Genomic DNA, 26,701 nt, shown 5'->3' on the forward strand with positions numbered 1-26,701 from the left:
ATCTTTAACCTCGCTCCTAGACCAACCATGACTGCGGCTAGTAGGGAAGAATAAAAAATTTGATAAAATCTGTTTGCTCTCACAAACTACTCTGTAGTTATTAGTCGTATGGCTTCGGTCCCAGAGCCCAATTGGTGCCGATCGCTTGGACAAAACGCTCATTCCCCGTTTTGGCCTGACAATGATGAACTTGGAGCCAGCCGCGTTCTGCTCTGTGCGACCTCTCGTATTCGATGCTGTCAGAATCTTCTGGCCTACGGTGAGGCGGCTGAGGTGTAACCATGTGTAACCATCAAAAGGGAAACACAACGCCCCGCAAGAGACGAGCCAGCAGGCTTGCCAAGTCGGCGATTCGGCTAGGAAAAGCTGGGGATGAGGGAGGTTGTGCAATAAGCTGTTTTGTGTTGGGCGTGTATGACGGCATTCGGTGACCACTGCTCTTCGCCATGAGCGGCAATGGACTTGGATGGATGAAGCCAAGATCAACGACGCACTAGCTTATATTCGCATGATCCATGTTTTAATCAGACCTGACATAATTCGTTAGTCGATCGCTGGCGATGTCTGACTGCATGGACGCATTGCCATTGAAAATCGTGTCGCCACCAAACGCCTGCTCACTTGGTTTTGTTTGTTTCCCACTTCCAATCTGCATGCATCTCATTGCCACATTTGGAATACAGTCTTCCAAAACAGTAAACACTTGGCAGAACCAGTACTCCGTACACAATAGAATTTATGTGTGGTGAGAGGGATGTGTACCCATCGCAAAATGTCGAACGAGTCTTGAAAACTAATGGGAAATTTGTGCTCTCGGCATTGATGACGGCGATGCCCACTCGGAGCTCAATGGCGCGACATGTCGAATCGTCTGTTTCGAGCCTGCCGGTCACAAAGCCTCCGCCATGCACGTACATTCACAATGGGAGACGCTCATCAGCTGCCGGTGTGCAGTGATAGAGGCTGACAGCGATGCAACTGCCGTCCCGCACGTCGAGTTTGGTGATGGTGAGGTCATCTTGAGCAGTAACAGGGTCGTCGGCGCGACTCATGCCAACTACTTTTGTGCCGGGGGGCAGATTGTTCGGGAACCGACTGTATTTAGTGTCTCAGCGGGTGGCTCGGTTTTGAGGATTGCTTGCATCCACCTATTCCGGATCGGAGTTTGCAAGACGCTGAAATTCAGCCATGTTGAGCGAGCAGCTCAGGCTCAATAGCTGTGAGGTGTCCAAGCTGTGTGACAATGACGAAGCGAATGAGTTCCCATGACCGGCTCAAACTACGTAATATACAGCTTACAAACGAAGCTTTGATGACGCGGCTCAGGATATTTGGACTATTGCTGACGCCAAGCCAAATTGAAGAACGCCTCGTCAGCATCAGGATACCACGGAGACCATATCGTGGGGGAACCAAGGTGAGCGAAGGGCATGCTGCTTTGCCTTGTGGGGTTTAGATCCTGCTGATGTGGGATCAGATAATCTTATCAGATGAATCGCTGCAAGGTTTCTCACCACGTTGGGGTATCACGAGTTGCTTAATCTTTCAAGCCGTGTACACATCTTGGTGTCGTCGCCCGTGGCCTCTTTCTTTTTCCTTTGTCATGGATAGCACGTCATGGAACTGGACGGTGTGGTGTTTGGCCGGTCCTTCGGTTCTTGATCTTGGTCTCGCGCCTAAATAGAGGTATCTTGGTGGTTAGTTCTCGTTGTTCTGCCGACAATGATTCAGGGGGGGTGGCCCACGACACTGGCCGTTGGGGTTGTGGCATAGTTTTACCTTGTGCTTGCACCACTTTATGGGCCTTTATGAGGGAAACGGCATTTCTTGTGGGACAAAATGTAGTGTAGCCAACTCAACTGCCGAAAAACGCAAGAATCTTCGCTCTCTGCCACGGATCCTGGGCCGCAATCTCTGGCATCGAGTTGTGGCTGCTTTGATGTTCCTTTACCAAAGCAGCTCGAGTGAAAGCCCCGACATAGGACAGAATCTCATATTCGTGCCGCATGTTCTTGCTCGTATTTGCACACGAATCCATCACGTCAAGTGATTCATGCACCGCCCATCGCAGGATAGCAACTTGCAGTCTCCCTAGTAATTTCTGCGTCCCATTCCTACTGTTAATCGCTCCTTCCGAAAGGGGCTGCCACATGGATTCTGGACAACTTGTCTTAATTTAGCTTCGTCCTAGACGTGGCAAGAGAACCTGTTGGGGCCCATGGCCTAATTGATTCAGTAGACTCAAAGTAATAAAGTGTTGCTTCCCCCCGTTGGCAAAACCGACTAATGGCGGGTCTCTCGTGTTCGGCGTTAAAGAGCGCTCAATTCTATGGAAATACTGTCTAATTCTCTGACAAGACCTCAAAGTTCGAGTCCAGATCTAGCGTGACGCGGTTTCTCGAACTCCCTCAGCCATTGCTTCACAATCTCAACTTCGTCTCGTTGTATGTCTTGAATCGCCTTGGGCCGTACAGACCACCTGTCGGGACCGAGGCTCTTCACGTCTAGTCCATTCTCGTCCCAGTGATGTACACCCCAGTCGATGAGCTCAAAGGGCTCCGACGGAGTTGACTGCCGGCTGGGCAAACCAATCGCATGGACACCTGCACTTCGCCATGGGTCCTGCTTACCGTCAATTAGCGCAACCCGGGGATAGCTAAAGTTGAAGCCGCCATGCTTGTTGATAATTCCAACATTCGGGCGAGATTTGATGTTGAAGAAGCTCTCGCATCTGTATGAGGCGAACTTGGCCGTAAGCGCTCGCGAAATCATAGGAAGACGGTCCTTGGGGGTGGAAGCTCCGCCCATGAAGTATCCCCATCTATTTTCCATCCGTGTGAGTGATTAGTCCGTCCTTTAGACCTGGCGCTAACAGTCATGAAGATGCACTCACTCTGTGCAGGTCTGGTATAACCAGCTGCGCTGCCAAGTATTCTCATTGATCTCTGTTGTACTTTTTTCATAGCGGACTGACAAGCACTCTCGCAGCGACTTTCCTCTACATCTTCTCGTGTCTCGCTTGACGTTGTCTTTTATGTACCCAATATAGTTGAGCATGCGCATTGTCAATGGCTTGCTGCTGTCATGGGCATGACCAGCCGCCTCGACATGATATCGAACACGTTCTAACAGATACTCTGTGCTCTTAAAAAGAAGCGAATCGGAGGTAATAATGGCACAGAACGTCCCAAAGCCCAGGTCGTCCAGATCCGGGTCCCAGTTGGTCCCTTGGAGAGAAGGCAACTGGTCTGAAAGGTAACTGGCAAATTCATCATCAAACAAGTCTCTCAACCCGAAAATTTCCTTGATTTCAAGTTGATCCCTGGGGGACCCCTTGAGCAGGGCATGATCGATAATGGCGGTCAGTTCCTGAATGGTGGGCGAGCACTCCCCGGGAGCAAAGTAACGTGTCGATTCGTGATACTGCCAGTAGTCATCGATTGCGACGGTGACGCCAGATGAGGAGATGGCGCCCCAAAATACATCAGGGTAGAGCTTCCGAGCAATAGCGACGAATCCTCCTGCATAGGAGCCACCATAGAGGATATGAGGAGTTTCAGGAGCAGTTAGGTTGAGTTGTTCGTGTCCCGGAATCTTGAGGTTTTTGGAAAAGAAAGCCGTGTCAGCAAGAGCCTGGTCTGTTGTCAGGAAACGGTAGTTCTCGGTAGTAGCGCTATCGGTTGGCCAGCTGGTTCCATAGTAACGGTGTTCCAAGACAATGCCAACACCGCCCGTGGCCTGGGTGAGAATGGAGGCAATGCCATGATCAAGGAAGGGCAAGCGCCCTTCACTGCTGAACTCCCCAGAATGCAGGATAATGACCGGGCCCCCTTTCTTGTAGTGGGATACGTCGGCCCAGTAACGAAGGTTGAAGGAGCCATTGGAGTGAGGCTGATATTTGGTTTCATTGTGGAAGTGGTCAATTGGCACGGACATGTTGTATGCCTTGATGTTGCTGCTAATCTGCGCGGCCGCGGGTTCCTCGTCTTCGTCTGGAACTGGGACAGGTCTGACGCTTCCCGGAAGTCGTGGGCCACCAGGATACAGCGCAGCCACCTGGCTGGCCCCAAGACCCAGCGCGATATAGAAGTTACGGATCTTCATGTTGATGGTGTAGGAAGTTTGGTTGCCAAACGATCAACGCCTCGAGTGAGCCGGAAATGGAGGTGGCTGCGTCCCCGGATGGCCAGGTAAGGATACTGTCTCACAGGCTTTGCCGCCTGCTTTGTAGGAATTCGAGATTCGGGGGCAACCAGTCGGTACTTAAATGTTGGCTTGACGACATCTGGAATCGGATGGTTGTTTGCGGTAGCCCGTGCTGGGCGCGCGGATATGCATTGAGTTGGGCCATTGGCTGTACTTCTCCGTTGGCCCTCAGCTTTTAACTTATGCAAGGTTAACAAGGTCCGCCTTTTCCGTTGACGATACCAATGGGCCCTTCCTTTTTTTACCATATTTGACCCTCCCTCCACTGCGAAGACAAGGTAAGTCCTGGACTGATACGCGTTTAGCTGCCCTCAATGTCAATCTTAAGGTGGATGGCAGTGGTACCCGACACTGCGGGCCCAGAACCAACAACACCTGTGGTGGATCACGTTGAAATGGTTACAATCATTCCCAATCCATGACGATGTGTGAGCTGCTGACTGTGAGACTAGGACGTGGTGGGCAGGTGGATGTTGTGTTGCTCGTGATATGGAGACTGAACAGGGCGAAGGCGGACCATGGGAGAACCCCGCAGATCAGTACATGTGTACGTACTTGAGTACATTGTAAACCGCAGCCTGCGAAGAATCTTTTGTCATTAGAATACATTAAGGGAAGGTGCTACGCTGCGTGGATTGCATCATCAGAGCAACCAGACAAGTGACTTCCTCGGATCTTTCTTCACATCCGACTATCTGCCAATAGAAATTCCTTCAACACAAGTCTCAGGTCGGGATCCATGTCGGTCGCATCAACCTCCGACGCACGCACCGCAGCACTCACACCCTTGCGACTCAAAATACTGTCGATGGCCTTCTTGGTGTTGTATGAAATTTGAGCAGCAAACACAACCGGGTCGGCTAATGCCAGAGGGTCATTGATGGCCAGTTTCACCTCGGGCCCAAACTTGATGAAGGCGCTCCCGCCGGGAGGAATCTTGCCGACTTTAATCAGCAAACCCAACCCGCCGCCTTCTTGCGACGTACTCGTTTTGACTACTGCTTGATCTATGCGGACCTCTGGAGACTGGGCGGTTTTATATCCCAGCAGTCGAATGCTCCAGTCTCGAGCTTTCGGCGCCTTGCCCTCCCCGGATGGATGGATTGTAATTGTTCCTGTGGATTGGGTGAATGAAATGGGCGTCCTGCGCCAAGCGACTGGTTTATCAGTCGAGGCATTACTGCGGTCTTCATCTTCTTCCAGAAGTTCGAACTTGCCATCAGCTCCGATCACGACCACTACTTCAAGGCCATCAGGGTTATCGCACCCATTTCCGGGCACCAGGTTTGCATCGAGCGGTACAATTGCCCCTTGCTTCAACAACACAGGTGCGTTGTCCAGGGTCCGATTCAGCCATAAGAACCTGTCGCCGTCATACACAACACCCGTGAAGAAGTCAATATATCGGCCCGGAGGCAGCCACGCCTTGACTTTGCCGGTTTTTGTAGCCACATTCTGTGGCGATGTAATTGGTGCAACAATCATTTCTGTACCAAAGTAATACTGGTTGGGCACTTTGTATGCCTCATCTCTATCTGGATACTCCCAGTACATGGGTTGAACCAATGGATAGCCCTCTTCTGCAGCACGAGCGTTCATGGTATGCAAGTAAGGAATCAGCCGATGCCGCAAGCGCATGAACTTGGTAATAACATCTCGAGGACCCTGTCCAGAGCCAGCAGGCAGCTTCCACGGCTCCTTGCATACCCATCGCGTCTTTGTAGAGTGTAGTCTCATAATGGGAGACAGCACGCCAAGCTGGACCCAGCGCGACGTGAGGTCGTCGTCTCTAATCCCCAGCATGTGGCCACCAATATCATGACTCCACCAGCCGTAACCGATGTTGCTCGCCGTTGCTGTGAACTCGGGCTGGAAGGCCAGCGAGTCCCATGAAACGATGGTATCGCCTGAAAATCCGATGGGATATCGCTGGCTTCCGGGGCCGGCATATCTCGAAAATATAATGGGTCGACCTCCATCCCCTTCGCTGGGCTTTCTCTCTGCCTGAAGTCGCTTATTGTGTAGAAAGTGAAAGTGATTCAGTAGCCACAACGGATCGAGGCCTGGAAGTCGAGAATACGGTCCCTGCTGCCAATCGATCCACCAGAAGTCAACGCCGTCGTCTTCCAGATGCTTGATTAGAATGTCGAAGTATGCTCTGAGGAATGTAGGGTCTGTGCAATCGAACGGAATCGTTTCTTTGCTGGACGCGTCAAAATTAAGGGCTTTCGCCATGGCCGCATACATGTCCTCGTAGTTGGCGATGCCTTCCGCCGGATGCTCATTGAGCGAAGTCTTGAGTTTCCGGTCGTGAAGCGCCTTGATGAATGCCTTTGGATTGGGAAACAGGCTTTTATTCCAGGTGTATCCGGTCCACCCCGTCACGCCGGCGGCAGCAACGACGGGATCTTTGACTAGATGCCAGTCCATGTCTATTACGCCGACTGCGAGTGGAACACGAATACTCTTGAACATGTCGATGAGCTCCAAATAGGACTCGGCAGTGTATTCGTAGTATCGGCTCCACCAGTTTCCAAGTGTCCATCGTGGAAGGAGGGGTTGCGAGCCAGATATCTGGTAAAGAGCTTTTACTGCTTCCCGATAGTCCCGACCGTAACAGAAGAGGTAGCCGTCTACACGGCCAGTTCCAGCTCGCCGCGGGGCCACGAAGCCATCCTCGGTGAAGAGCATTGTGTCAGAATCGTCGATGCTAGCGAAGCCATCACGAGACGCCACCCCTGGGCCAACAGCAATTCGGCCGTCGGCTCCGTCGAGTGTTCTGCAGGTGCCTCCGAGATTCTGCCCTTGTTCTCCATAGCGCCAGGTATGACCTGTGTATCCAGAGACGACGGCGAAGAAGCCATACGGTGTGAATTCCTGCTTATTGTACGTCATGTGAAACCGAGCCGTGATGACTTCCAGCCAGGCATCCGACTCTCGCACCTGGTAGTAGAGCACGCCCTGAGGCTCTCTATGGACAGCGAATGCCGACGGGCGGTCTTCAAACTGCCCATCCGGGGCCCATTCATATCGCAGCACACCGTCGGCGAGGACTGTGAACCGGTATTTGTCGCCCTTCCTGCCCCCAACATATGGTGACGACTGGGCAGATGGTTGCGTATCGGCTTGGACCTGCATGCGGACCATGGTGACTCGCCAAAGCTCAACGACGCGGTAAGTCTGCCGGTGCTGGGGAGGCACTGTGATGGGGGATGGCGGGTGAAGCTCTCGATGAACAATCTTGGGCTTGCGATCGGAGCCCGATTTAAGCGATTGTTACACAGAACAAGCGTCAGGTCAACTTCTGAAGCCGTTATCGGAGGTCCAGCTTGACCGTGCGGAATATTGTCTCAAATAATAATACTCGACCATGGGGATATGTATATAGGCCACTCAAGCCAAGATATGGAACCAACTTGACGTTTGGATTTCTGTCTTGAGTAAAATGAGGCGTCAAGCTTCCCCGCAGCCACTTTGACACCAGGGGGGGCGGAGAACCTTGCATTCCTCGGTTTCAATGCAGCGCCGCTCCACGAGGATTGCATTTACATTGGGAAGCCTGGAAATGTGAGCAACGAAGATGAGAATCGTGAATGGCAATGTTGGGCCAACTAGCCTCTGGGAGGGTTTGGTTATGGCCGGCAATGGGGACAATGTGCAACGAGGCTACCGAGACACACATATCCGCAGTGTGCAATTCGTCTGCCACGCGTCGTGTGCATCATTATAGCAGAACTTACAAGACATGGTGGCTCCATATACTGGCCATATATTAGATGATACACTGATTGTAGTTATGGATTCGTTTCCGTAAATCTGAAGCGACACGTCTTTGGCCCTTCCGGGTCCTCGACGAATCCAATTGGCTGTACTGCTGCACAGCGGCCAAGATGGTGAGGCAAGGTGAAATATTCACCGAGCTAGAAACGATGCATTGCATGACAGGGGCGCGGAAGTCTTGGCAAATACTGAAGCAGTTGACGTTTTCTCGACTTTGAATGGTGTTATATGTGGGGCGAGTATTGCAATCTAACTTGGGAAGTGAAACCATGATTAAAACATCCTACTCCGCCTCGTGGACAGAAGTTCCAAGTTGCAGACTTCGTCCCTGTCAAGCTTCAATTCCTTGCAAACTCTCTCGCGAGCCGTCGTTAGTTCCAGTACCAGATCCCCAGCTTTCCATTGTCTTGTACAACCTCCAAAATGACCCTAATTCAAGTGAATACCAACTCAACCCTCAACGGCCACAAGCTGCTCGCCATCACGCCCTGGCCATTCCCGCACGACTTTCTTGGCCATCTGCATACTCGCTTTCCAGGTCTCTCCATCGCCCTTTACAAGGCTCCCTTTGGCAAGGGAAACTGGAACGACATCCCAGAGGAGGACAAAAAGGACGTCACCATACTAGTAACCGGGACCTGTTTCCCGACGCTGGAACAGGCCCCCAAGCTGCAATTTGTGCAGGTGCTGAGTGCGGGCGCAGATTTCGTCCTGGACGCTCCGGCATTCAAGAATAGTGATATCCCGTTTTGCACAGCGAACGGCGTGCATGGGTGAGCGCGCCTTGCTCGGGACCTGGGAGGTGTAGGCTGATGATGTGTTGTGATTAGACCCCAGATATCGGAGTGGGTGATTGGCACATTCTTGGCCCATAAGAAGAAGCGTGAGTTTGAGACCGAGGCCCCCTTTTGCATCCATGATGGCCGGGCTGGTTAACTGACATGGCGCAACCACCTAGTACCCCAATATCTGGAGTTGCAACACAATGCTCAATGGCGGAGGCTCAGCGAACCAGATGACACCGTGGGACAGCGTGTGTGAGTGGCCTCATTCCTTCTGCGCTCATCACTGGGATATTAACGAAAAAAATAAACCAGGGGAATCCTGGGATATGGCAGCATCGGCCGACAAGTAGCTCGCATCTGCAACGCCATAGGCATGGATGTGCATGCATATACTCTGCATCCTCGCAAAACGCCAGAATCTCGCCGCGACGAGACCTACACACCCCCGGGGCTGGGTGACCCCGAGGGCATCTTCCCTAGTAAATGGTTCTCGGGCAGTTCCAAAAAGGAGCTCCATGACTTCCTGGACTCTGGTTTGGACCTGCTGGTCCTGTCAGCGCCGCTCACCAAAAGCACTGTCGGTCTCATATCGCACCAAGAGTTCAACATACTCGGTAAAAAGAAGGCATTCGTGTCTAATATTTCAAGAGGGCAGATGATAAACACGGATGCGTTTGTTGAAGCCCTCGAGGGGGAGGTCATTCGCGGTGCGGCCATTGATGTCACAGATCCAGAGCCCTTGCCCGACGGGCACAAGTTGTGGACGACCAAGAATTTGATCATCACGCCCCATGTAAGCGGAGCGACAACGGCGTATGCGAAGAGGTTTTTGGCGATTTTAGAGGACAATTTGGAAAGGTTCAGTCAGGGGAGAAAGTTGACGAATGAGGTCAGCAGAAAGGACGGCTATTAACATGGTACGTGTTTCAAATCTGGCAGTAACTGTTCGGAATTAATCAACATGCGCGATACGAGATGAAATGGCAAATCTTTTTCAGATATTCTTGGGCCGTAGCGCGTACTGAGCTTGTTCCCCTTTGCCCTGTTGCTTGCCGACCACGAGTTCCTTCAGCTCTGCCAACTCAACAGCGCCATACGTCTCGTCCAACAACTCCAGCACGCCCAGGGCCGTGACTTCTGAATCCCACCTATCGGCCGCGATGACGGCCTGACGGTCCGCCTCTCCAACCTCCAAGAACAGACGAACAATGTCCGCCCACCGAGCAGTACCGTCGGTATCGACGTCATAGTAGGCTATGAATCCTCTACGGCGAGCATCACGCAAGTGACGCAGCAACGCCAACCACGGCGTTCTTGGCGTGCGGGTCATGAAGTCTGCGTACTCGTGGTTCGGCCCAGGGTTAATGCGACACCTGTTCCGGAGGAGGAACTCGACGAGCGCCGGGTCAGAGAGCGGAAAGATGGTCTTCATGCGAGAGCATGTAAACTCGGTTGCATACGCCAACAGGGGCGTCGCGTCGTCTCGCTGCAACTCTTGCTGCTCCTTCGAGAGCCCCCCGCCTTGTGCCTTGCTGCGAGCAGCAACCTCTTCAGCGACGTAGCGCGCAAGGCCGAATTTGGTGGCGAGGCACAGAAACGGCTGCCATATTGGCGACGCCTTCATGCGGACCTCGTATGTGCCAAAGGCGTTTCTGGCCCAGTGGTCGTACGGGTCCTGGGGCTTGTCGAGCCAGTGCCAGCTCAGTGTCTTGTCGAGCTCATTGACAAAGGACCGCTGCAGGCCGCTTGGGTCGTTGGCGATGTGCCGAGCGTGTGTCAGCGCGAGGGCGATGTCTGGCCACCAATCGTCCAACCTGCGGTGATGCTCGATTTCCTCCAGCGGTCTCTTGAGCCGGAGAACGTACGACCGCAGTAGACGCAGGTGAGGATCGAAATTCCGAGGCGACTGCGAAACTAGCCGGTCTTGAATCCCGGGTGCGGCCATGAGCCAGTCGCGGACTGTGCGGTGAATATAAGTCACTTTTTGAGCTGCACCGACCCTGGCATCCCGCGTGGTGTCGTCTGAAAAGCGAGGCCTTGTCGGGTTTCCTTGTCGGGTAGGGTGATGCAAGTCTAGTAGGCGAGCGAATCGGTGTGTCACCTGCCAGACTGTGGTATCGCAGCGATGATGTATGAACTGATCTTCTGCCTGCTCAATTTGCCATGCTGTCGTCGCTGGGTCGTCCTCTTCCAACAGAGAATATGCAAGTTCCCAAACTGTCAGCGAATTCGCGGAGTCGTCTCTTACAAAGTCGGCGACTAGCTCCCGGGCGCGAACAAGCTCGAAAATCATGGCGGTTTCCGCCAGTTCAGACTGGGCGCGGTCTTCAAAGAGCAGCTTGGCAAAGAGGTCGTCAAGATCAGTCGGAAGTCGCTCAAGTATGGACACTAAGCCATCTGCACCGGAGTCGGGTTTCCATCCGGCAATCAATTCATTCACAGCCAGCCTCACCCAGAGAAACACTCCGTCGGCGCGCTGAACGGCGTCGTCGACAATGGCTTCCCGCAACGCAGGGTGCTTCTCCAGCAATCCTCTTATTGGCATGTTTTCCAGCAGCTTGTCTGCAGTGTAGTTGAGCATATCGACATAGGTAAGATCCTGAAGCTGCATGTGCGGGACAGCGTGTTCGAATGCATTTTCGAAAACGGACCACGGACGAGAAGACAGACACATCTTGATGGAGTGTCCATGCTGGCCCATGCCGAGATGCTTGAAGAAGTTGATCATGGCCAGGTGGTCCCCGTCAAACTCGTCCAGACCATCCACAAAAAGGCAAATCTTCCTGCTGGGCAGGGCAGCATCCATCAAGTTCTGGAAAGACGATAGTAAATCCTTAACTGGCCAGTCGAGAGATAATTGTATGCGCTCCTTGGTAGCCATGACGCGAAGTTTCTGCCATAGCTCGGGGAACGCATCCGGAATCAGCTCCCTGTTGCTTGATAGCAACTGGTGTAGGAGTGATCGTAGCAGACCCGTCTGAGAACGCTGATCCCGCGATCCGCTGGTCCAGAAGAAGAATCCCGCCATGCACACATGTTGGCCGTTTGCCCAAGTCTCCAGGTATTCGCTGGTCAAGTCATGCTCGAACAGAAAGCGCATCAAGGTTGATTTTCCAGAACCAGGCTTGCCAGTGATCCAGTATATGGGACCAAGACCATCGCCGCAAAGCCAAGCCGTCAACTGATGTCCAAGTTGCTTGTTCGCGTTGTTGTATATCCAGTCAAAAGTGCTGCCGTGGGCTTCAACAACTTCCTCTTCTCTATCATGCATGGTTTTGTACTCCAAACTTTCGAGGATGAAGTCGTATAACAGGCTTGCAGGGGCCAGCTTCGGCTTTTCCTGCACCCTGGGCATTGGGACGTTTTGCTGTAATAACCCAACGGGGCCATTTGCGACTTTGCTCTTTCGTGGCACTTTCATGACGCTCTTTTCGCCAAAGTCCATTTTGGTCCCGTACACTTCACCTTGACCATCTCTTCGTTCCTCATCTGTGATGGGGCTCGCTTCTGGGCCGGGGTGTATTTTACAAGTCCTATTCATTGTGAGATTTCCTCCTAGTTTACAATGACTCTTCCGACAGGAACTTACTTGAAAGAGATGGCTGCGTTGGGATTACGGCCGACGAGTTGGTGCAGACGGTCTCCCAGCGCCTCGACGTCAACTCTTGGCCACGCCTCACGAAACGCAACTCGGGTCACGACATCTGTGCCAGCAAAGTGGGCTCTTACACGACTGAGCTTCAACAAGAGATCTTGGCCGACCTTGCGACATGCCCACGGAAGAGTGCCGCGGCATTGCCCATGTTTGGTAACGTGTTGATCAAGGGCAGCGACGATGCTGTTCAGCTTGATCGGCAGCGAGGTGAGGGGTGACGCCAGAACCAACGCGTTACCATTTCCTTGGTCAGGTTGATGTACAGAGACCAGGAAGTGGTAAATGTCGACGGCGTGTTGGAGGAAGTCGGCAACAGCTGGGGGCTGTTTCAACTCTGGGGAGACTACAATTGTGCTGGCTGCTGCCATTTTATAGCATGTAATGGCGCAGGATGCGTTCAATTTATCTACAGTATGTATGTGTATATATGTATGAATAGCTTCGTGCGGCTGGGTGGTGCCCTCGCTCCAGAGCTAGACTACTTGTTCAAAGGACCTCTCAAAGACATGAAACAAGTGAGAGATGGAGAGCTCGCTCATGGTGGGCGGCTGAAGTATTATATACGGCCGCCAAAGCCCCACGTAATCTGACCGGACATTTTGTTTAGCGTAAGCTGCAGACATGGATCTTTTTCAGGTTGACTTGTTCCGTAACCAGCCTAGCGATGGGGTAATCTGGGGAATAACATTGAATCCAGGCGGACTCAGAACTCCCAAAAGTGGAGGAACCTCCGATACTTGTGATGCGTTGTAACTCTGTCTCTGTCCTTGACACACATGCCCGACTGGGCACCAACGCCGAATCAGACAAGTTACATATTTGGCCTGCAGCCATCATGCCGACTGACAGTGCAGAGGTTTTTAAGAAATGTTGAAAGAGGGAAGAATCGTGCTTAGGGAGGCGAGGGAAACATCATCCCTTAAACTAGAAACTTGAAAGCATAGAAGCGTCCTTGAGTCTCCAAATCGTCATCCTGCAGTCCTAGTTCACGTCTAGACACCATCAGCATTCTATAGCATCTACATAAAATACATCATACGATATAAGAAGTAAGAACATACTAGCATTTTAGGCCTTCTTTTTTTTCAACACTCCGTGTACGTATTTTGCTATCTAGTCTCATCAGCTTCAACACCAACGCCAGGGCCCAAACCTCCATCTCCCACACCGACCTTGCACACCTCCATCACATTGACAACAGCCAGCATCGGGTCCTGCACCCGCAGGATCATACAAACACCATGCACAATGCTCTCCTCCTCCTCCTCTTCTCCCCCCTCGCAGCAAGCACCGCGCCCCCAGTCGTCATCCACACCTGGGGCGGCCCCTTCACCGTCGCCGCCGACGCCGCACACGACGCCCTCACCAACGCCCGCTCCGTCCTGGACGCCGTCCAAATCGGCGGCGCCGCCTGCGAAAGCAACCAATGCGACGGCACAGTGGGCCACGGCGGCTCGCCCTCAGAGAACTGCGAGACCACCCTCGACGCCATGATCATGGACGGCAACACCCTCAACGTCGGCGCCGTAGGGGCCCTGCGCCGGGTCAAGCACGCCATAGCCGTCGCGAGACACGTCCTCGAATACACAGGCCACACCATGCTCGTCGGGGACTCTGCCACCCGCTTCGCCGCCCAGAACGGCTTCAAGGAGGAGGACCTGGCCACAGACCGGTCCCGCGACATGTGCGAACAGTGGAAGCGAAACCAGTGCCAGCCCAACTCATGGGTCGGCGTGGTCCCCGATCCCAAGAGCTCGTGCGGCCCCTACACCCCCTTGGAGAATGGCGCCTCAGAGACGGCGCCAGGCCAAGACGGAGGGGACATCAAGGGACGAGGCCATGATACGATTTCGCTCGTTGCTCTAGGCAAGGACGGCAGCATGGCTGCGGGGACCACTACAAACGGCAAAGCATACAAGATCCCGGGCAGGGTCGGCGACGGTCCCATCGCAGGCAGCGGCTCGTACGTCGACAGTCTGGTTGGGGGCTGCGGCGCCACCGGTGACGGGGATCTCATGATGCGGTTTTTGCCGTGCTACCAGGCGGTGGAAAACATGCGACGAGGCATGTCGCCGGCCGCCGCTGCCGAGGACGCCGTGCGCCGGATGGTCAAGAGGTTTCCTGACATCCAGGCCGGCGTGGTTGTCTTGAACAACAAGGGAGAGCACGCTGCGGCGGCGAGCGGTTGGCATTTTACCTATTCGTTTCGCGGCCAAGGCATGAACAAGACGCACGTCGTTCAAGTTGACCCAATAAATGAGAATCGTAACATGTCAATAGAGTTATGATACCATCCCAGAAATTCTAGATGTCGACATGTATAAATGAGGGCACTGTTAAATTATGTTGGATGTTACAAATTGAGCAATGAATGCCTCCCCAACGCCAATTCTCTTCCCTCTAATGATCCATTACAGTCGATTCTAACGTCTTCCATAAATTCTTTCATGGTGAATTGAACAATACCGGAACGCCGCCCCCTTCGAGTTTCTATGCTCGGATTAACCATGTCCACGCCTAAGCTAGCACATACTCAGCGTTGCTCTCATGTCTATCCTTGTTCTTAAATAGAGCCTTCAGCATATTGTCGCCCTGTCGCTGTGCCTTTGGCCGAAATACAATGTCCATGTTGTTGCTTCGCCCATCCTCAATCATTCTGACTTCCCTTTCCCTTGGGCGATCTCTTTCTCTCTCCTTCCTGCTGGATCTATGCCTGCCCAATTCAGAGTCACCATTGATGCTCTCAACGGTGGGATTTCTGCTGCTTCGACGCTCCGGAACCTCTCTCTCTTTATCTTTACTTGATGTCTTCTGTGATTTAGTCGTCTTTGATGACTTGGCCGTCTTTGAAGTTTTTGTGGTCTTTGTAGTTTTTGCAGTTTTGGTGCTTCGCGCCGCTGTGTGAGCGCTTCTGAATGAGCGAAGATCAAAATCATCCTTATGTTTTTCTCTCTGGGCACGCTCTGCCTCAGGGGTGATGAGCTCAATGTCGGCGCTTTCGTTGTCGACGCCAAAGGGCATGATGCCCCGCCTCCAGGTTTCAATGGTGCTCAGCTCCTCATCAACGATTAGCGCCTCATCAAAGCTGGCATTGTAATCGCTCTGCGTGCGTAGCGGCGCAGGTCGATCCATGGGGGCGCTTTCATATGCAATGGCCTCTCGAGGGACTTGGGATTCCTTCACTCTCTGGACAATCTTCCACCCTCCGAACATGACGACCGTTAGACCGACGGCAATGCCAGTGCCAATGAGGAACTGGGGTGACGCGAGCAGGGCAAATACGGCGGGAGAGCCGCCTTTAAGGAAGCCAAGAAATGCAGGAGACATTTTCCCCACTACGGAGGACAACTCGGCGAGAGTGAGAGCGACTGCTGCAGCCGAGTCGGGTTTTTGCTGAAGATGCTTGATGATAGATGTTGCAGAGTGTTGCAAACAGTGCGCTTCATCCAAAAGACCCTCAACCTTGCGAACCAGCTGATTGGCCTTATGCTCTTCGCCCTGTGATGAAGGATCCAGGTCGACTCTATACTCCAAGTCCGGAGGAATGTTTCCATACGCCAGATTCATGTCGATCTCCTTGTCTTTAGGTTCGTCCCTTCTGGAGATTTGTGATTCAGACGCTCGCCGGAGGAGGGCAGACTGTCTCCAATCATCTTCGACAATACTCTTCATATCATATTGGGCAAGGTTCATTCTTGACACCGCCATATCTTTAGGGAGTGTCTCGGCATAAGGACTGCGATATGTCATAGGAGGTCTGCTAGGTGTGGTGCTGGAGATCTCGCTCAGCGTCTTCAGATTGTTCTCGGTCAAAGCTGGCCGATTTCTTTCGCTGTGATGGTAGTGCTTCGAGTGCGATCGGGACGTGTGATGACTCCTTCGGGAGCCTGCCTCACTATAGACGTCGAACGATTGTCGTCGACCATCGTATGATCCAGGATTCTTGCCGTAGTCATATTCTGTATAGTACTCTGGCTCATACACACTACGGCCGCTATGACTTCCATGCCCTCGTGGTCGTGAGTAGCCATCATGCCGGTATGGAATCTGAGACTGGTCGAAGGTTTCAGCTCGCTTCAATCCTCTAATCTCTGCTTTTTTCTCATCGTAAGATGCTTTTGCTTCCTTAAAGATGGAAAATAATTGCTTTCCCTGTGTCGAGTTAGATCAAAGCTGCCTCATAAAGGGTGCATATGTGCATTGCCCATGTACAGAGCGATATGCTTCATAAAATATGCTTTGGCTATATTGGTGACCTACAGTGCTTATAATCTTGCCAGAGTTGTTGACAATCGTGATAGTTTGCTCGAGAGGCATATTGTTGTAAGGGTGCTATTGCACGCCAGTTGGTCTTTCTCGCCTTGTCAAGATACCGCACGGCGTAGTCTTATAGCAATACAGTTCAAGGGTTCAGGAATGGCGGTAGAAGAGGCTGGTTATCGTCTTAAGTCTTGGCTGTCTTGACCCCACCTCGATAGTGTCGGTGAAGATCGCCTACGGAGTCGACCCTGGGAAGTAAGTTGGAGTGCGAACCCACTGCTCTCCACCGTGGCACAGGAACCGACGCTGGTGTGTGTTATGTATTTGCGAAAATAAGTGTTGGATTGAGCCCGTCGACTTCACTCCCAGGATGGACTGGGTTTTAATACAGGCTCCGGATCTAACAAAGACATGTCAAAGCCGTTCAAGTGGACCGACTGCTGCGCTTGTCCTGTGGTTGTGGCCTGGCTGTTCACTCTCACATCGCCTCTACCACGGTCATTCTATTGGCTCCCGGCTGGTTCTTGTCGTCAGGCGCTGTTGCATGAAACGAGGGAAGCGCCCACTCCCACATGCTGCTGCAACTTGAGACGTGACAAGTGGTGAGGGTCATGTCCTATCACATTAGTCAAGGCTGCTGGCCCATCCAAGATGGGGCCTTGGATCGGTACAAAGTACCAGCTCGGGACCATGGCTTCTACTTCCGTACCCAGCCGATATTCTTGGTGATTCTCCGCCGGCCTTGACCACAGTTGGTTCCGTTTTGGGTTTACCGTTTGGGGAGGCCTCTGTTCTCAGCTTGACTGGCCATTGCCAGGCTCTGAACTAGCGAATCGCGGGGCGTCCCGTCTCTCAATGGGCGGCTTCGGCCAGAAGAAATCGAAAACCGGCGCCACGGGGCTGAACCGACCAACCCGTGAAAGGCTTTTCAGGGTACTGATTGTTGACTCTGTTCGACGCTGACGGATGGTGGCGATGCTGAAAGTGAACTGCGGCGCGGGGAGAACACATCGTGTGGCTGGCTGCCTCGCGTTGTCCACGTCCCCCTTCCATCCTGTTTTCCGAGCCCGAGTCAGCAAGCTTCATCCGTTCAGGATGGAATAAGGTACACGACGGCAACGACCGACGCAATATATCGGGCAAAGCCTGTGTACAGGCTTGAAGGACGTTGGGAAAGGGATGGCATAGATGCATCTGCATGAGAATCGCCCTGCGTGGGATGCAGCGTGGATGCAGCTGCTGCCCAACCGCCTGACGATCCGTCTGTGATCCAATGTCTTGGCTACGCCACGTCGTCGTGGTGCTTCGTTACACGGGAGCAGAAACGAAGCATGGCTACTCCGTACAAAACCTGCGTTTATGTCGCACCCTCTGGCCTGGGAGAATTGGGCGAAGCTGACCCGAGGAACGTGATCACGTTGGGCTTACAGTTGACTGCAGCCACCTCAGAGCGTCCAGATGTCTCCTGATGCCGACTGGTCCAGATGTGTTTTCATCGATCGTGCCTTCCCAAGCAACATTGAATCAAGCTCGACAGTTCACTAGGTACCTCAGTACCTGCCCAGCAGCCTAGCAGTGTTCCGACCGGACGTCCCGCATTCAACAACGCAGGGGGTCAGTCATCTTCAATCTTCGTTTGCACACATCTGTAGCCTCCGTACATGTGCCCGTTTTTCGGCTGCTACGATAGAACCCCATTGGAAACGCTTATGCATCATTAATCTCCGAAGCGTACGGGCTTTTTCAGCCATTTATTGCCTCCACGTAGGCCGCTGATTCAAGAGATGCAGCCACCTCTGCCTCGGACGTGCCGTCAATCCTCGGACTACACCATTGCTGGTGACTTATCAAGCACAGCGGTCGGGGATTGCATGGCAAAGGCCTAGATGAGCTCATGATCTAATGATGCCTCGACGACGTGCCCAAGTATAGTATGTGCAAAGACACAGGCTTTGAAATCCGAAAATCCGCCCAGCGCCCAGCCCAAGCACCCTTGCCACGGGGTTAGAAGCACGTCTGTGAATAGATATTGCATTTCATACGGGCGGTCATATGAACCGAATCTGGGCACCTATACGGCCCCGAGCAGTCCGACTATTCCACCTGTTTCCACCGCTGTTCCAAAACCCGGATCATCATCTCTGGCCCTCCGTTCCCAACTTCCCCGGCGACCTGCCTCATATGGTGATCATACATGGCGCCCGTGAACTCCGTCTCATTCTTCCATCCGTAGCCGACCTGGGCATTTCCCACGTTGTAATCATGTCCGTTGATTGCAGCCTGTGCTCCGCCCATTGCTTTGTAAAAGGAACCCGTGATTCCCAGCATCTTGGCCTGCTGCGCCTTCATAAACTGCGCCATTAGAATTTCCTCGCAGTGCGGTATTGTCTCGAGGAATACAAGCCTTCTCTTGTGAGCAAAGTCCAGTAAAGCAGGCAGTGTATCATTCTGGCACGCTTCGGTGTATAGGCCACGCATCCGAGGGGAGTACAAGTCGCAAATGCGTGGCTTCTCTACGAATAGTCCTTGCATGGGAAAGTTGGCCTCAAATCTGGATCCCTTAGCAAAGGAGATGTAGCACTCTTCACAGATTTGCAGGTCGTCCCATCCCCACCACTTTCTCTTGCCCGGTTTCTTGAGATCATATCGTGGGCATAAGGGGACGCCAGCCCATGTTTTGGCAGCTAATTCCAGCGAATCTGGCTTCCCGGTCAAAACCACCTCGTTGAAGTTTGCCAGAAATTGCTGCCACCGCGGCTTTCTAGTGTTGAAGTTGCAGACAAATGTATCGCTTCTCGAGGTGCCCGGCTTTGGTATGAAGTGGTGAGCTCCCCCAAATGCTGTGGCGATGGAGCCGACGCAAGCGCCGCAAACCGCGAAATCAGGAGGATTGTTCTTGGTTGTGAACCACACGGCATTGGTTGTGCCAGTTCCAGAACAGATGGGATTCGCCCCAAGTTGATCCATGGCCTCCCAAAATATCTGCCAGTCTTGCTTGATTGAGGCCCTCATGGTCGATAATAGGATATTCAAGTGTCCCATCACACAGATGGCAGTGCCGTTAGGTCCCTCCGGTTTCCCGGGAGCAAAGAAGTCCGCCGCAGGGGTGCCAAAGAAGTAGTCACAGAAACAAGTATGGCAGACCTGGAGTCCTGGCGGTCCCCTGCTTGCAATATACCAGCCCCGTTGGTCGACAATGGTGTTTGTCAGCTTGGGGCATTGTGGCATTTGTAAACGAGCCTTCACATCATCGCAGAACTTATTCCACGTTCCTGTTCCGACGTTATCCTCCAGTGTGCGCGGGATGAACCAGACGCTCAAGTCACAGTACCACTGTTCGGCAATCGTGTCCGCTTTCTGTAGCTTGAATCGGCAACCAAATGGCGTGTGGATGAGGTTATCCTCGAAGCATGCCTCACAGATAGTGGCGCCGGGGATATCGTTGGATAGATACCGGTTGCGTTTTTGCTGCAGCTGACTTTCAGGGCAGGCTGGAAGGTCTTGTCTTGTTTTCATGCATTCTAGCGCGTTGCTCAAATTTCCTGATAAGATGGTTTGAGGCCACAGAGTCTCCTTCATCCGACGGGATCCGAACATGCATCGTCGAGATTCACCTTGGACAGAGCGCGCCACTGTAAACTCGCAGCGGAACGGTGAGTTGTAGACGTAGTCGACATAGCAGCGACTACATATTGTAAACGACGAGGCGGATGAGTGAGTAAACCAATCGAGTGGGAACAGCACCTCTGTGTTGCAACACTCCACGATGGGTGTGATACCACATGGATGTGGCTCTGGTGTTCCCGAAACATGATGGACCGAGGCTTGTACGACAATCGCACGGGTACCCTGTGCTGTTACGGATTGGTCTGGCCTAGAAGATGAAGCTGCAATTGGTGGCTGGCTCGATGTGCTCAATACTGGTTGAGGAGGAATCGGCACATACGGTACTGCTGACGTGCCGCTATCCTGAAGCCATGAAGTTGGTCCTGGCTCAGGCGCCGGAGCAGGCTGCCGATGATACGGCGGATATGGTTGGTGATGCTGCTGCTGAGGCTGTAGATGCTGGTACGGATTCTGTTGACCGTACTGTTGAGCAGGATAATCCCTCTGCTGCTGCTTATGTTGATAATCGGCGGCAGCCTGTTGAGCCACATTCCCGGCCTTGGAAAGAGCTTTGCTCAAGAACCCCATGTTTTCCAAATCCGGTGATTCCGGGCGAGCAAGTGAACCAGTCCGCAGCAATTCTGCAAAGTAGCCTGTGTCGTCTGCCAGCCAACTTCGGCCAACGTCGTGCATGCAATGTCAGCTCGGCGAGGTCAACAGCAGCCAACAACGGTCAACGAACCCAGGGCTCGACGTCCTCGACTAGAAGGAACCGAGTAACAGCGACCCATGAGCAGGGAACCGACGGAGGAAGAGCTGAAATATATAGACCCCGGAGCCACGGAGCGAGACTTGACTCCCATGCCCCGAATATTGCAGCCCCCATCAAGTCAGCCTTCTTCTTCCCATGTCACGATTCCGCACATGCGCAGGCTAGCAATCCACCTGCATGCCAGAAAAGGAAATTCGTTTCGTGGCGCTCTATTCTACGGTGCTACCAGGCAAAAACTGCTGTAACACAGGCAGACTAGACCTCAGAGCCCAACGCAGCCCATATCATTATCGACCAACTTGATTGATGCTCTGCTGTTGGAGGCCAAGTCCGCGGCACCACCGGAATTCGTTCCACCGTCGCACTCTCGCACTCTCGCACTCTCGGCATGACGCTTCGTGAAAGCGTCGTCACACTTTGTCTATCTTTGCGTGTCACATGGACTGATGTTACTGCCGCTCATCAAGGAGCAAAAGCTCCCGTCAATTCATTACCCGAAACACCAGCCTTTGCATACCAGACCTTACTAGAAGAAAACGCAATAAATATAAAAACGCGGCGTAAACAAACATGACCCTCTCCCCAAAACCCTTTTTAACGCCAATATCGTGACCCGCCGCAAGCCGTTGACAATGCACTCTGATATTCGCATAAACAGAATAATACTGAACCCCTTGCCTCGCATCATTCGTCATAACCTTCTTGTTCGATGCAATTAACGTGAATCATCTACTGCATCAGCGCTACTCTTGTCATGCTGTATATTTCCGGTCGCCTTATGTTCAGGTGTGAAGGGTGGCAAGCAGACACATCAGTCTCACACTCCCCCATCAAGAATATCCCCCACCTCGACCTCGTTTAACAAAATTCGCCGTCCCAGTTCTTCACGACATTGTCCGTCTCGAATAGCACCAAAGTCCAAAATCTGTGGCAAAAGTCAGTATCTTTGTCAGACTTGTGGTTCAAATTCTCCGGGTTGATGTTACCTCTACATAGGTCAACTGGTCGCGCTGCACAGCTGCCACACAGCGCCGTTCGTCAAATTTGACTTGCCAAACGCCAGTAAGATCAGTTAACAAATCTTTCACACACTCGCCCGTATTGACGTCCCACATTTTCACAGTCTTCTCACTGCCGCTAATGACCTTTTGTCCGTCATGTTGGAAGCAGGTGATGGCTCCAGTGTGTGCCATCAACGTGTGTCTGCACCTGCCGTTCTCAGGGTCCCAAACTCGAAGCGTCGAATCTGCCGCGGCAGACACGAGACGCTCATCTCGCAAATCCAAGAGGCCAACTAGAAGAGTGTGGCCCTCGAGGGTGTTGAGACAAGCACCAGTTGCCAAGTCCCAAATCTTGACAAGTGAGTCCATAGAACCTGAAATACATCGGTTTCGCTTGTGGTCAAGAACAACAGAGTACACCTTCTGAGAATGTCCACGAAGGACATGCAGCGATTCACCGGTGCTGATACGCCAGACACGCACGGTACTATCATAAGAGCCACTGACAAGGGTGTCGCCATGGGCCGAAATAGCCCTCACAGAATGTGTGTGGCCCGTGAGCACCCTAATGAAGTAGGGACAGTCGGACTCCTGCGCCGGCGGCCCCGTCTGAATATACCTGCGAGAGCCAACCTCTGGGAGACGCCAGACTCGGAGTTGGCTGTCTCGAGATCCAGTGATAATCAGCGGCTTCTCGGGTTGCATAACAGCTTGTCCACTTAGATCTCGGCTAGTCTCCGTGGGCATAAGAATCTGCAAGCATCGCACAGTACTAGTGTGGCCATAGAATACTTGCTGACATAGTCCTCGTTCGATATCCCAAACACGAACCGACCTATCGGTCGATCCCGAAACAAGAATGTTTCCCTCATACTGGAGGGCCCATACACCACCTTCATGACCCTCGAGTTTTTTACGTAATTTGCCCGTCTTTGTGTCGTAAATATGAATCAACGTGTCGTCGCTGCCCGTTATTATTTTATCATCATCAAACTGTAAACAAGTGATGACGTGTCGAGGATGGGCAGGAAAGGCGACGTGACCGGGTGCGACTTCTCCACTTGTCCAGCTTCGACGAATCATGTGATGACGGCGATAGATTGACTTGAAAAGATGAAGTTGGCGAAGACTAGGCAGGCCGAGCTGGGGGTCAGGAACAGCTGCTGCTGCTGCGTTGGCAGCGGAAAGGGGACCCTCAGACTTATGTTGCTTTAATTCCGTCTCCACTCTCGGGTCTCTCACGGCAGTAGTAGAGGATTCCTGAGACGTGCCAGCCCTGCGTTTCGATCGTTCCGACGCGGAATAAGTATTCAGGCCTCGCTTTCGCTTCGAACTCCTAGACTTTGGCGCAGTTTCGCTTCGGAAAGCTCGAGTTAATTCAAATTCAGACGATGTAAGCCGACCCTGCATGCTTAAGTCGTGTTCATAGTCCAAGGGCCCAACCGGATCCTGCCAACCCCAACCTTGGACAATGGCCTTGTGCAGTTCACCAGGTGCCATGCAATAGCCGTCGCTGTCCAAGAGCTCCTTCCAGCCCGTTTCATTGCGGTCAACAATATTGCGCCAGTGCCGCGAAACTTGGGCGGCCCTGCATAAATCTCGATGGTCCAAATGAGCCAAGACATGATAGCTCAACTCCAGGGGAAGCTGCCTTAAAAAGTCACACTTCAGAGTAGGATTCACGGTATCGGCGATCAGCCGCAGAGTAGGACGCGGACATCTACGAAGGAACTGATACATCATGAAGGTCTTCATTTCAGTCTTCATGGAGTCAAATGCTTCTAGCAATGTCTGCGTGTCGAGGACAACAGGTCCGAAATCGTCGTTGAGTTGGAGCCGTCTTAAAGCCCTGTCTTTGGTCAACTGGGAGTTTGACGTCAGCTGCAAAGCTTTGCTATCATCTGTGGCCTGGGTTCCCTCCACCCAGGGCATGGTAGTATCACTCGCTGATGTCTGGAAACTAGACTGAGCGCCATCATCGGGTTCCGCGGAATGCAACTGGGATGCAGCAAGAGTAGGCGACAACCTCGGACTAGGGAGACTCGCATCTTGAGCAGCAACAACATCAATTGTAGGTCTGTGATGAATTGCAGTACGAAGTGAATGTTGAAGTGAGTCGTCAGCGTCTCCAAAAGGCTCAGGGTCGGCATCGGTGACTGGGGGGGTAGCGACATTGCTACTGAAAACAGTATGAGAGTCACTTCCAGCTGGGCTAGCGGCGTCACAGGCAACAGCAGGTGCAGATGATGAATCCTGCAGGGATTGAGGTCGTTCTGAATTTAATGAACGGAGCCGTTGGAAAGAGCGGTCCATCGCTGAATTAGCGACCTCAGAAGTATCGGGGGTGGCGAGGAACCCGGATCCGCCGCGGGTAGCTCTTTCGCCAACATCACGGCGGCTAGAGGGCGGCATGCCGGCGGCAGCGGTGTTTCCACTACTACAGCTTGCGTCATATAACGAGTAAAGCTGGGTTAATGATCGCCTCAACTTGTCTGACTCGGCGTGCGAGGTAGAGGATCGGGCAGGGCGCTGTGATGTTCGAGGTGTAACAGCAGAACCAGTACCGCCCTGAGAAGCTGAGGATGACGGCGAATCAGGAACGCTAGATCGAGTTTGACGTGTTCGTCGGGGATAATATTCAGAAGGGGAGCGTGATGCCTGGCGGCTGGTTCGATTTGGTAAAGGAGTCTGGTGCAGACTGGGTTCGGCTTTCACGGCCGTGGGTGTAATGGCACCGGTCACAAGTTGCCTGGACTGCTTCGGCCAGATTAGTTCCTGTTTGAGGGGATAAACAGATCCGCATTCGATTCCTTCTCTTCTGCCAGTCCTAGAGCGATTATTGGCCCAAGTTGGCCGGGAGGTTTATACAACTTACAGGTTTGGTAACCACCAGCTGACTAGAGCCGGTTAGGGCAGTGTCCTTTTCGTCGTCGCAATGAATGTCTTGTTCTTCAGACTGGTCGTCTTCGGGAACGTAATAGGAGAAATCCAGTAGTTCTGGCGGCGTCGGCTTCATCGCCAAAGGGTATTCTTTCGTATCGAGGCTTTCAAGCGGGGTTGGGTCGCGGACGAAGACCTGAGGAAACTTGCGAGTAAGGCGGGTTGTGGTAGTGACGGTTTTTGTCTCAACACACTCGCTCATTTCAAGCTGGAACCGTCGACCGTGGCTCTGCGAGCCTTCCGCAATATTAACAGAGACTTTTGGATCGCTCCGCGGCCGCCGCGGCTCTGAGGCCTGGCCGCAAGGCAAGGGCGAAGGCGTCATGATGTGGTGGTGTCTGCAGGATATGACTCCGGAGCCGGGGGACCAAGAGGATGGTAGATCGGCGCCGGGCAGTCGAACCCCGACGGCGGATTTGGCGAAACAGTTAACAAGAGCTGTGCTGGTGAAAGAGGGCTCGCTCCAGGATGGTCTTTACAAAATTGCACAGGATTGCACAGGTTGCCGACCTTGAAGGAGCGGCTTAATGAGGAGACAAGCGCGTGAGCCTCGCGCTGGATGAGGAGAGAGCAAGTAAAAACGAGAGCCACTCGCCGGCAAAAGGAGACGCCGGAAGAGTGGGTGGCCAGCGGGTGACAGCCAGGGCCTGTGCGGACTAGCCGTGGGTCGAGAAAGCCAAAGATTTCAGGAGGCAAGAGCGGTTGAGTGGCCGGCACTGACCGACGCAGCCTAGGAAGGTGGGACGGTGTCAGCACCTTTACTCCGTATTGCATATTGGTTCCTTCCGAACGAGTCTGCATACGGGCACACAGGAAGAATCCAATTCAGACCAACGGGTCAAGTCTATTCCGGTTCTTAGCCGCTTGAGCACACAGCAATAAAAGGGAGATAGATGAAGGGGGCTGCTGCAAAGACAATCTCGTAGACAGCACAGTTAGGGCCATGAATGTTCCAGCCAATTTGACTTTATACAAGACGTCGCAGATCGCAACTACCTATTTTGACCGGAGTAGGCACTTCAAATTCTGTCGGGGACTTCTATGCAAGCCCCCCTCCGTAAAGACTGTCGGACAAACCCAGCTGAGCACACGATAATGTTCCCTGGCGGCCAGGGTACTGAAGCAACGTAAACTTGACACGAAGTACTTTCCGCGACGTCCGGCGTGCTCCTAGAGCCGTCTAGTCCCTTCGTTGCTCTTTGACATTTCGAGCACTTGAGCAGTCTGGTGTCAGTCTGGTAGCTCCAGATCCCCCATGGAGTATCTTATCGCCGTCCATGGCTCGTGCTGCTTTCATCCGCTTGGCCTCGGGGCTGCGTCGGGGAGCAGGGCAGCCCAGTGGTCCGAATTCCAATCCCTTGAGTGTGGGCAAGGGCGACGAACTTTCCAGGGAGGTGCGGCAGTAGCGCCTGCCCAGCCAAGCTGCTCCACCGTGATTCAAAAGCTCCAATTAAATTGAGGCGAAGACTAAGAAGATAATCCATGCCCTTTCACTGCCAGCCACCGCCGTCTTGGCGTGATAGTGACGAACGCTGTGTGCGCCGCTGCAAATTGTGCAAATTTATTGATGGTACTTATTGCTTCTCATATTGGCATCTACCCGCTCATGCTTTTAATTTTACTCTCTGACTGGCCTCACCACACGTTTCTCATCGGGAAGTCAGCAAAGTCTTTGGCTGCCTGTGGGCTGACAACG

General features: G+C 52.9%; 8 protein-coding genes across 8 annotated transcripts; 2 read left to right on the plus strand and 6 right to left on the minus strand.

Moving 5' to 3' along the window:
* Window positions 1–2,361: 2,361 nt before the first annotated feature.
* G6M90_00g035600 (uncharacterized protein) lies at window positions 2,362–4,104 on the minus strand (the record flags this gene model as incomplete). Its single annotated transcript, XM_014691469.1, has 2 exons — window positions 2,362–2,821; window positions 2,894–4,104. The coding sequence occupies 2 exons, from the start codon at window positions 4,102–4,104 to the stop codon at window positions 2,362–2,364; spliced, it is 1,671 nt and encodes a 556-aa protein (XP_014546955.1).
* A 783-nt stretch (window positions 4,105–4,887) lies between these two features.
* Window positions 4,888–7,353, minus strand: xylQ (Alpha-xylosidase XylQ; the record flags this gene model as incomplete). Its single annotated transcript, XM_014691470.1, has 1 exon — window positions 4,888–7,353. The coding sequence occupies one exon, from the start codon at window positions 7,351–7,353 to the stop codon at window positions 4,888–4,890; it is 2,466 nt and encodes an 821-aa protein (XP_014546956.1).
* A 1,056-nt stretch (window positions 7,354–8,409) lies between these two features.
* ddh_1 (D-2-hydroxyacid dehydrogenase) lies at window positions 8,410–9,684 on the plus strand (the record flags this gene model as incomplete). Its single annotated transcript, XM_066130171.1, has 4 exons — window positions 8,410–8,759; window positions 8,817–8,869; window positions 8,945–9,023; window positions 9,084–9,684. The coding sequence occupies 4 exons, from the start codon at window positions 8,410–8,412 to the stop codon at window positions 9,682–9,684; spliced, it is 1,083 nt and encodes a 360-aa protein (XP_065986227.1).
* An 81-nt stretch (window positions 9,685–9,765) lies between these two features.
* G6M90_00g035630 (uncharacterized protein) lies at window positions 9,766–12,794 on the minus strand (the record flags this gene model as incomplete). Its single annotated transcript, XM_014691472.1, has 2 exons — window positions 9,766–12,304; window positions 12,361–12,794. 2 exons carry the CDS (start codon window positions 12,792–12,794, stop codon window positions 9,766–9,768), a joined length of 2,973 nt encoding a protein of 990 aa, XP_014546958.1.
* An 873-nt stretch (window positions 12,795–13,667) lies between these two features.
* Window positions 13,668–14,714, plus strand: ASPG (N(4)-(Beta-N-acetylglucosaminyl)-L-asparaginase; the record flags this gene model as incomplete). Its single annotated transcript, XM_014691473.1, has 1 exon — window positions 13,668–14,714. The coding sequence occupies one exon, from the start codon at window positions 13,668–13,670 to the stop codon at window positions 14,712–14,714; it is 1,047 nt and encodes a 348-aa protein (XP_014546959.1).
* Window positions 14,715–14,943: 229 nt separating this feature from the next.
* G6M90_00g035650 (uncharacterized protein) lies at window positions 14,944–16,743 on the minus strand (the record flags this gene model as incomplete). The annotated part of the gene is made up of 2 exons (XM_014691474.1): window positions 14,944–16,578; window positions 16,687–16,743. 2 exons carry the CDS (start codon window positions 16,741–16,743, stop codon window positions 14,944–14,946), a joined length of 1,692 nt encoding a protein of 563 aa, XP_014546960.1.
* Window positions 16,744–18,780: 2,037 nt separating this feature from the next.
* G6M90_00g035660 (uncharacterized protein) lies at window positions 18,781–20,985 on the minus strand (the record flags this gene model as incomplete). Its single annotated transcript, XM_014691475.2, has 1 exon — window positions 18,781–20,985. One exon carries the CDS (start codon window positions 20,983–20,985, stop codon window positions 18,781–18,783), a length of 2,205 nt encoding a protein of 734 aa, XP_014546961.2.
* Window positions 20,986–21,881: 896 nt separating this feature from the next.
* On the minus strand, window positions 21,882–25,330 carry CDC4 (Cell division control protein 4; the record flags this gene model as incomplete). Its single annotated transcript, XM_014691476.1, has 3 exons — window positions 21,882–21,989; window positions 22,051–24,819; window positions 24,941–25,330. The coding sequence occupies 3 exons, from the start codon at window positions 25,328–25,330 to the stop codon at window positions 21,882–21,884; spliced, it is 3,267 nt and encodes a 1,088-aa protein (XP_014546962.1).
* Window positions 25,331–26,701: the final 1,371 nt, after the last annotated feature.

Source organism: Metarhizium brunneum, chromosome 2 (genome assembly GCF_013426205.1).
Source record: "Metarhizium brunneum chromosome 2, complete sequence".
Taxonomy (NCBI): domain Eukaryota; kingdom Fungi; phylum Ascomycota; class Sordariomycetes; order Hypocreales; family Clavicipitaceae; genus Metarhizium; species Metarhizium brunneum.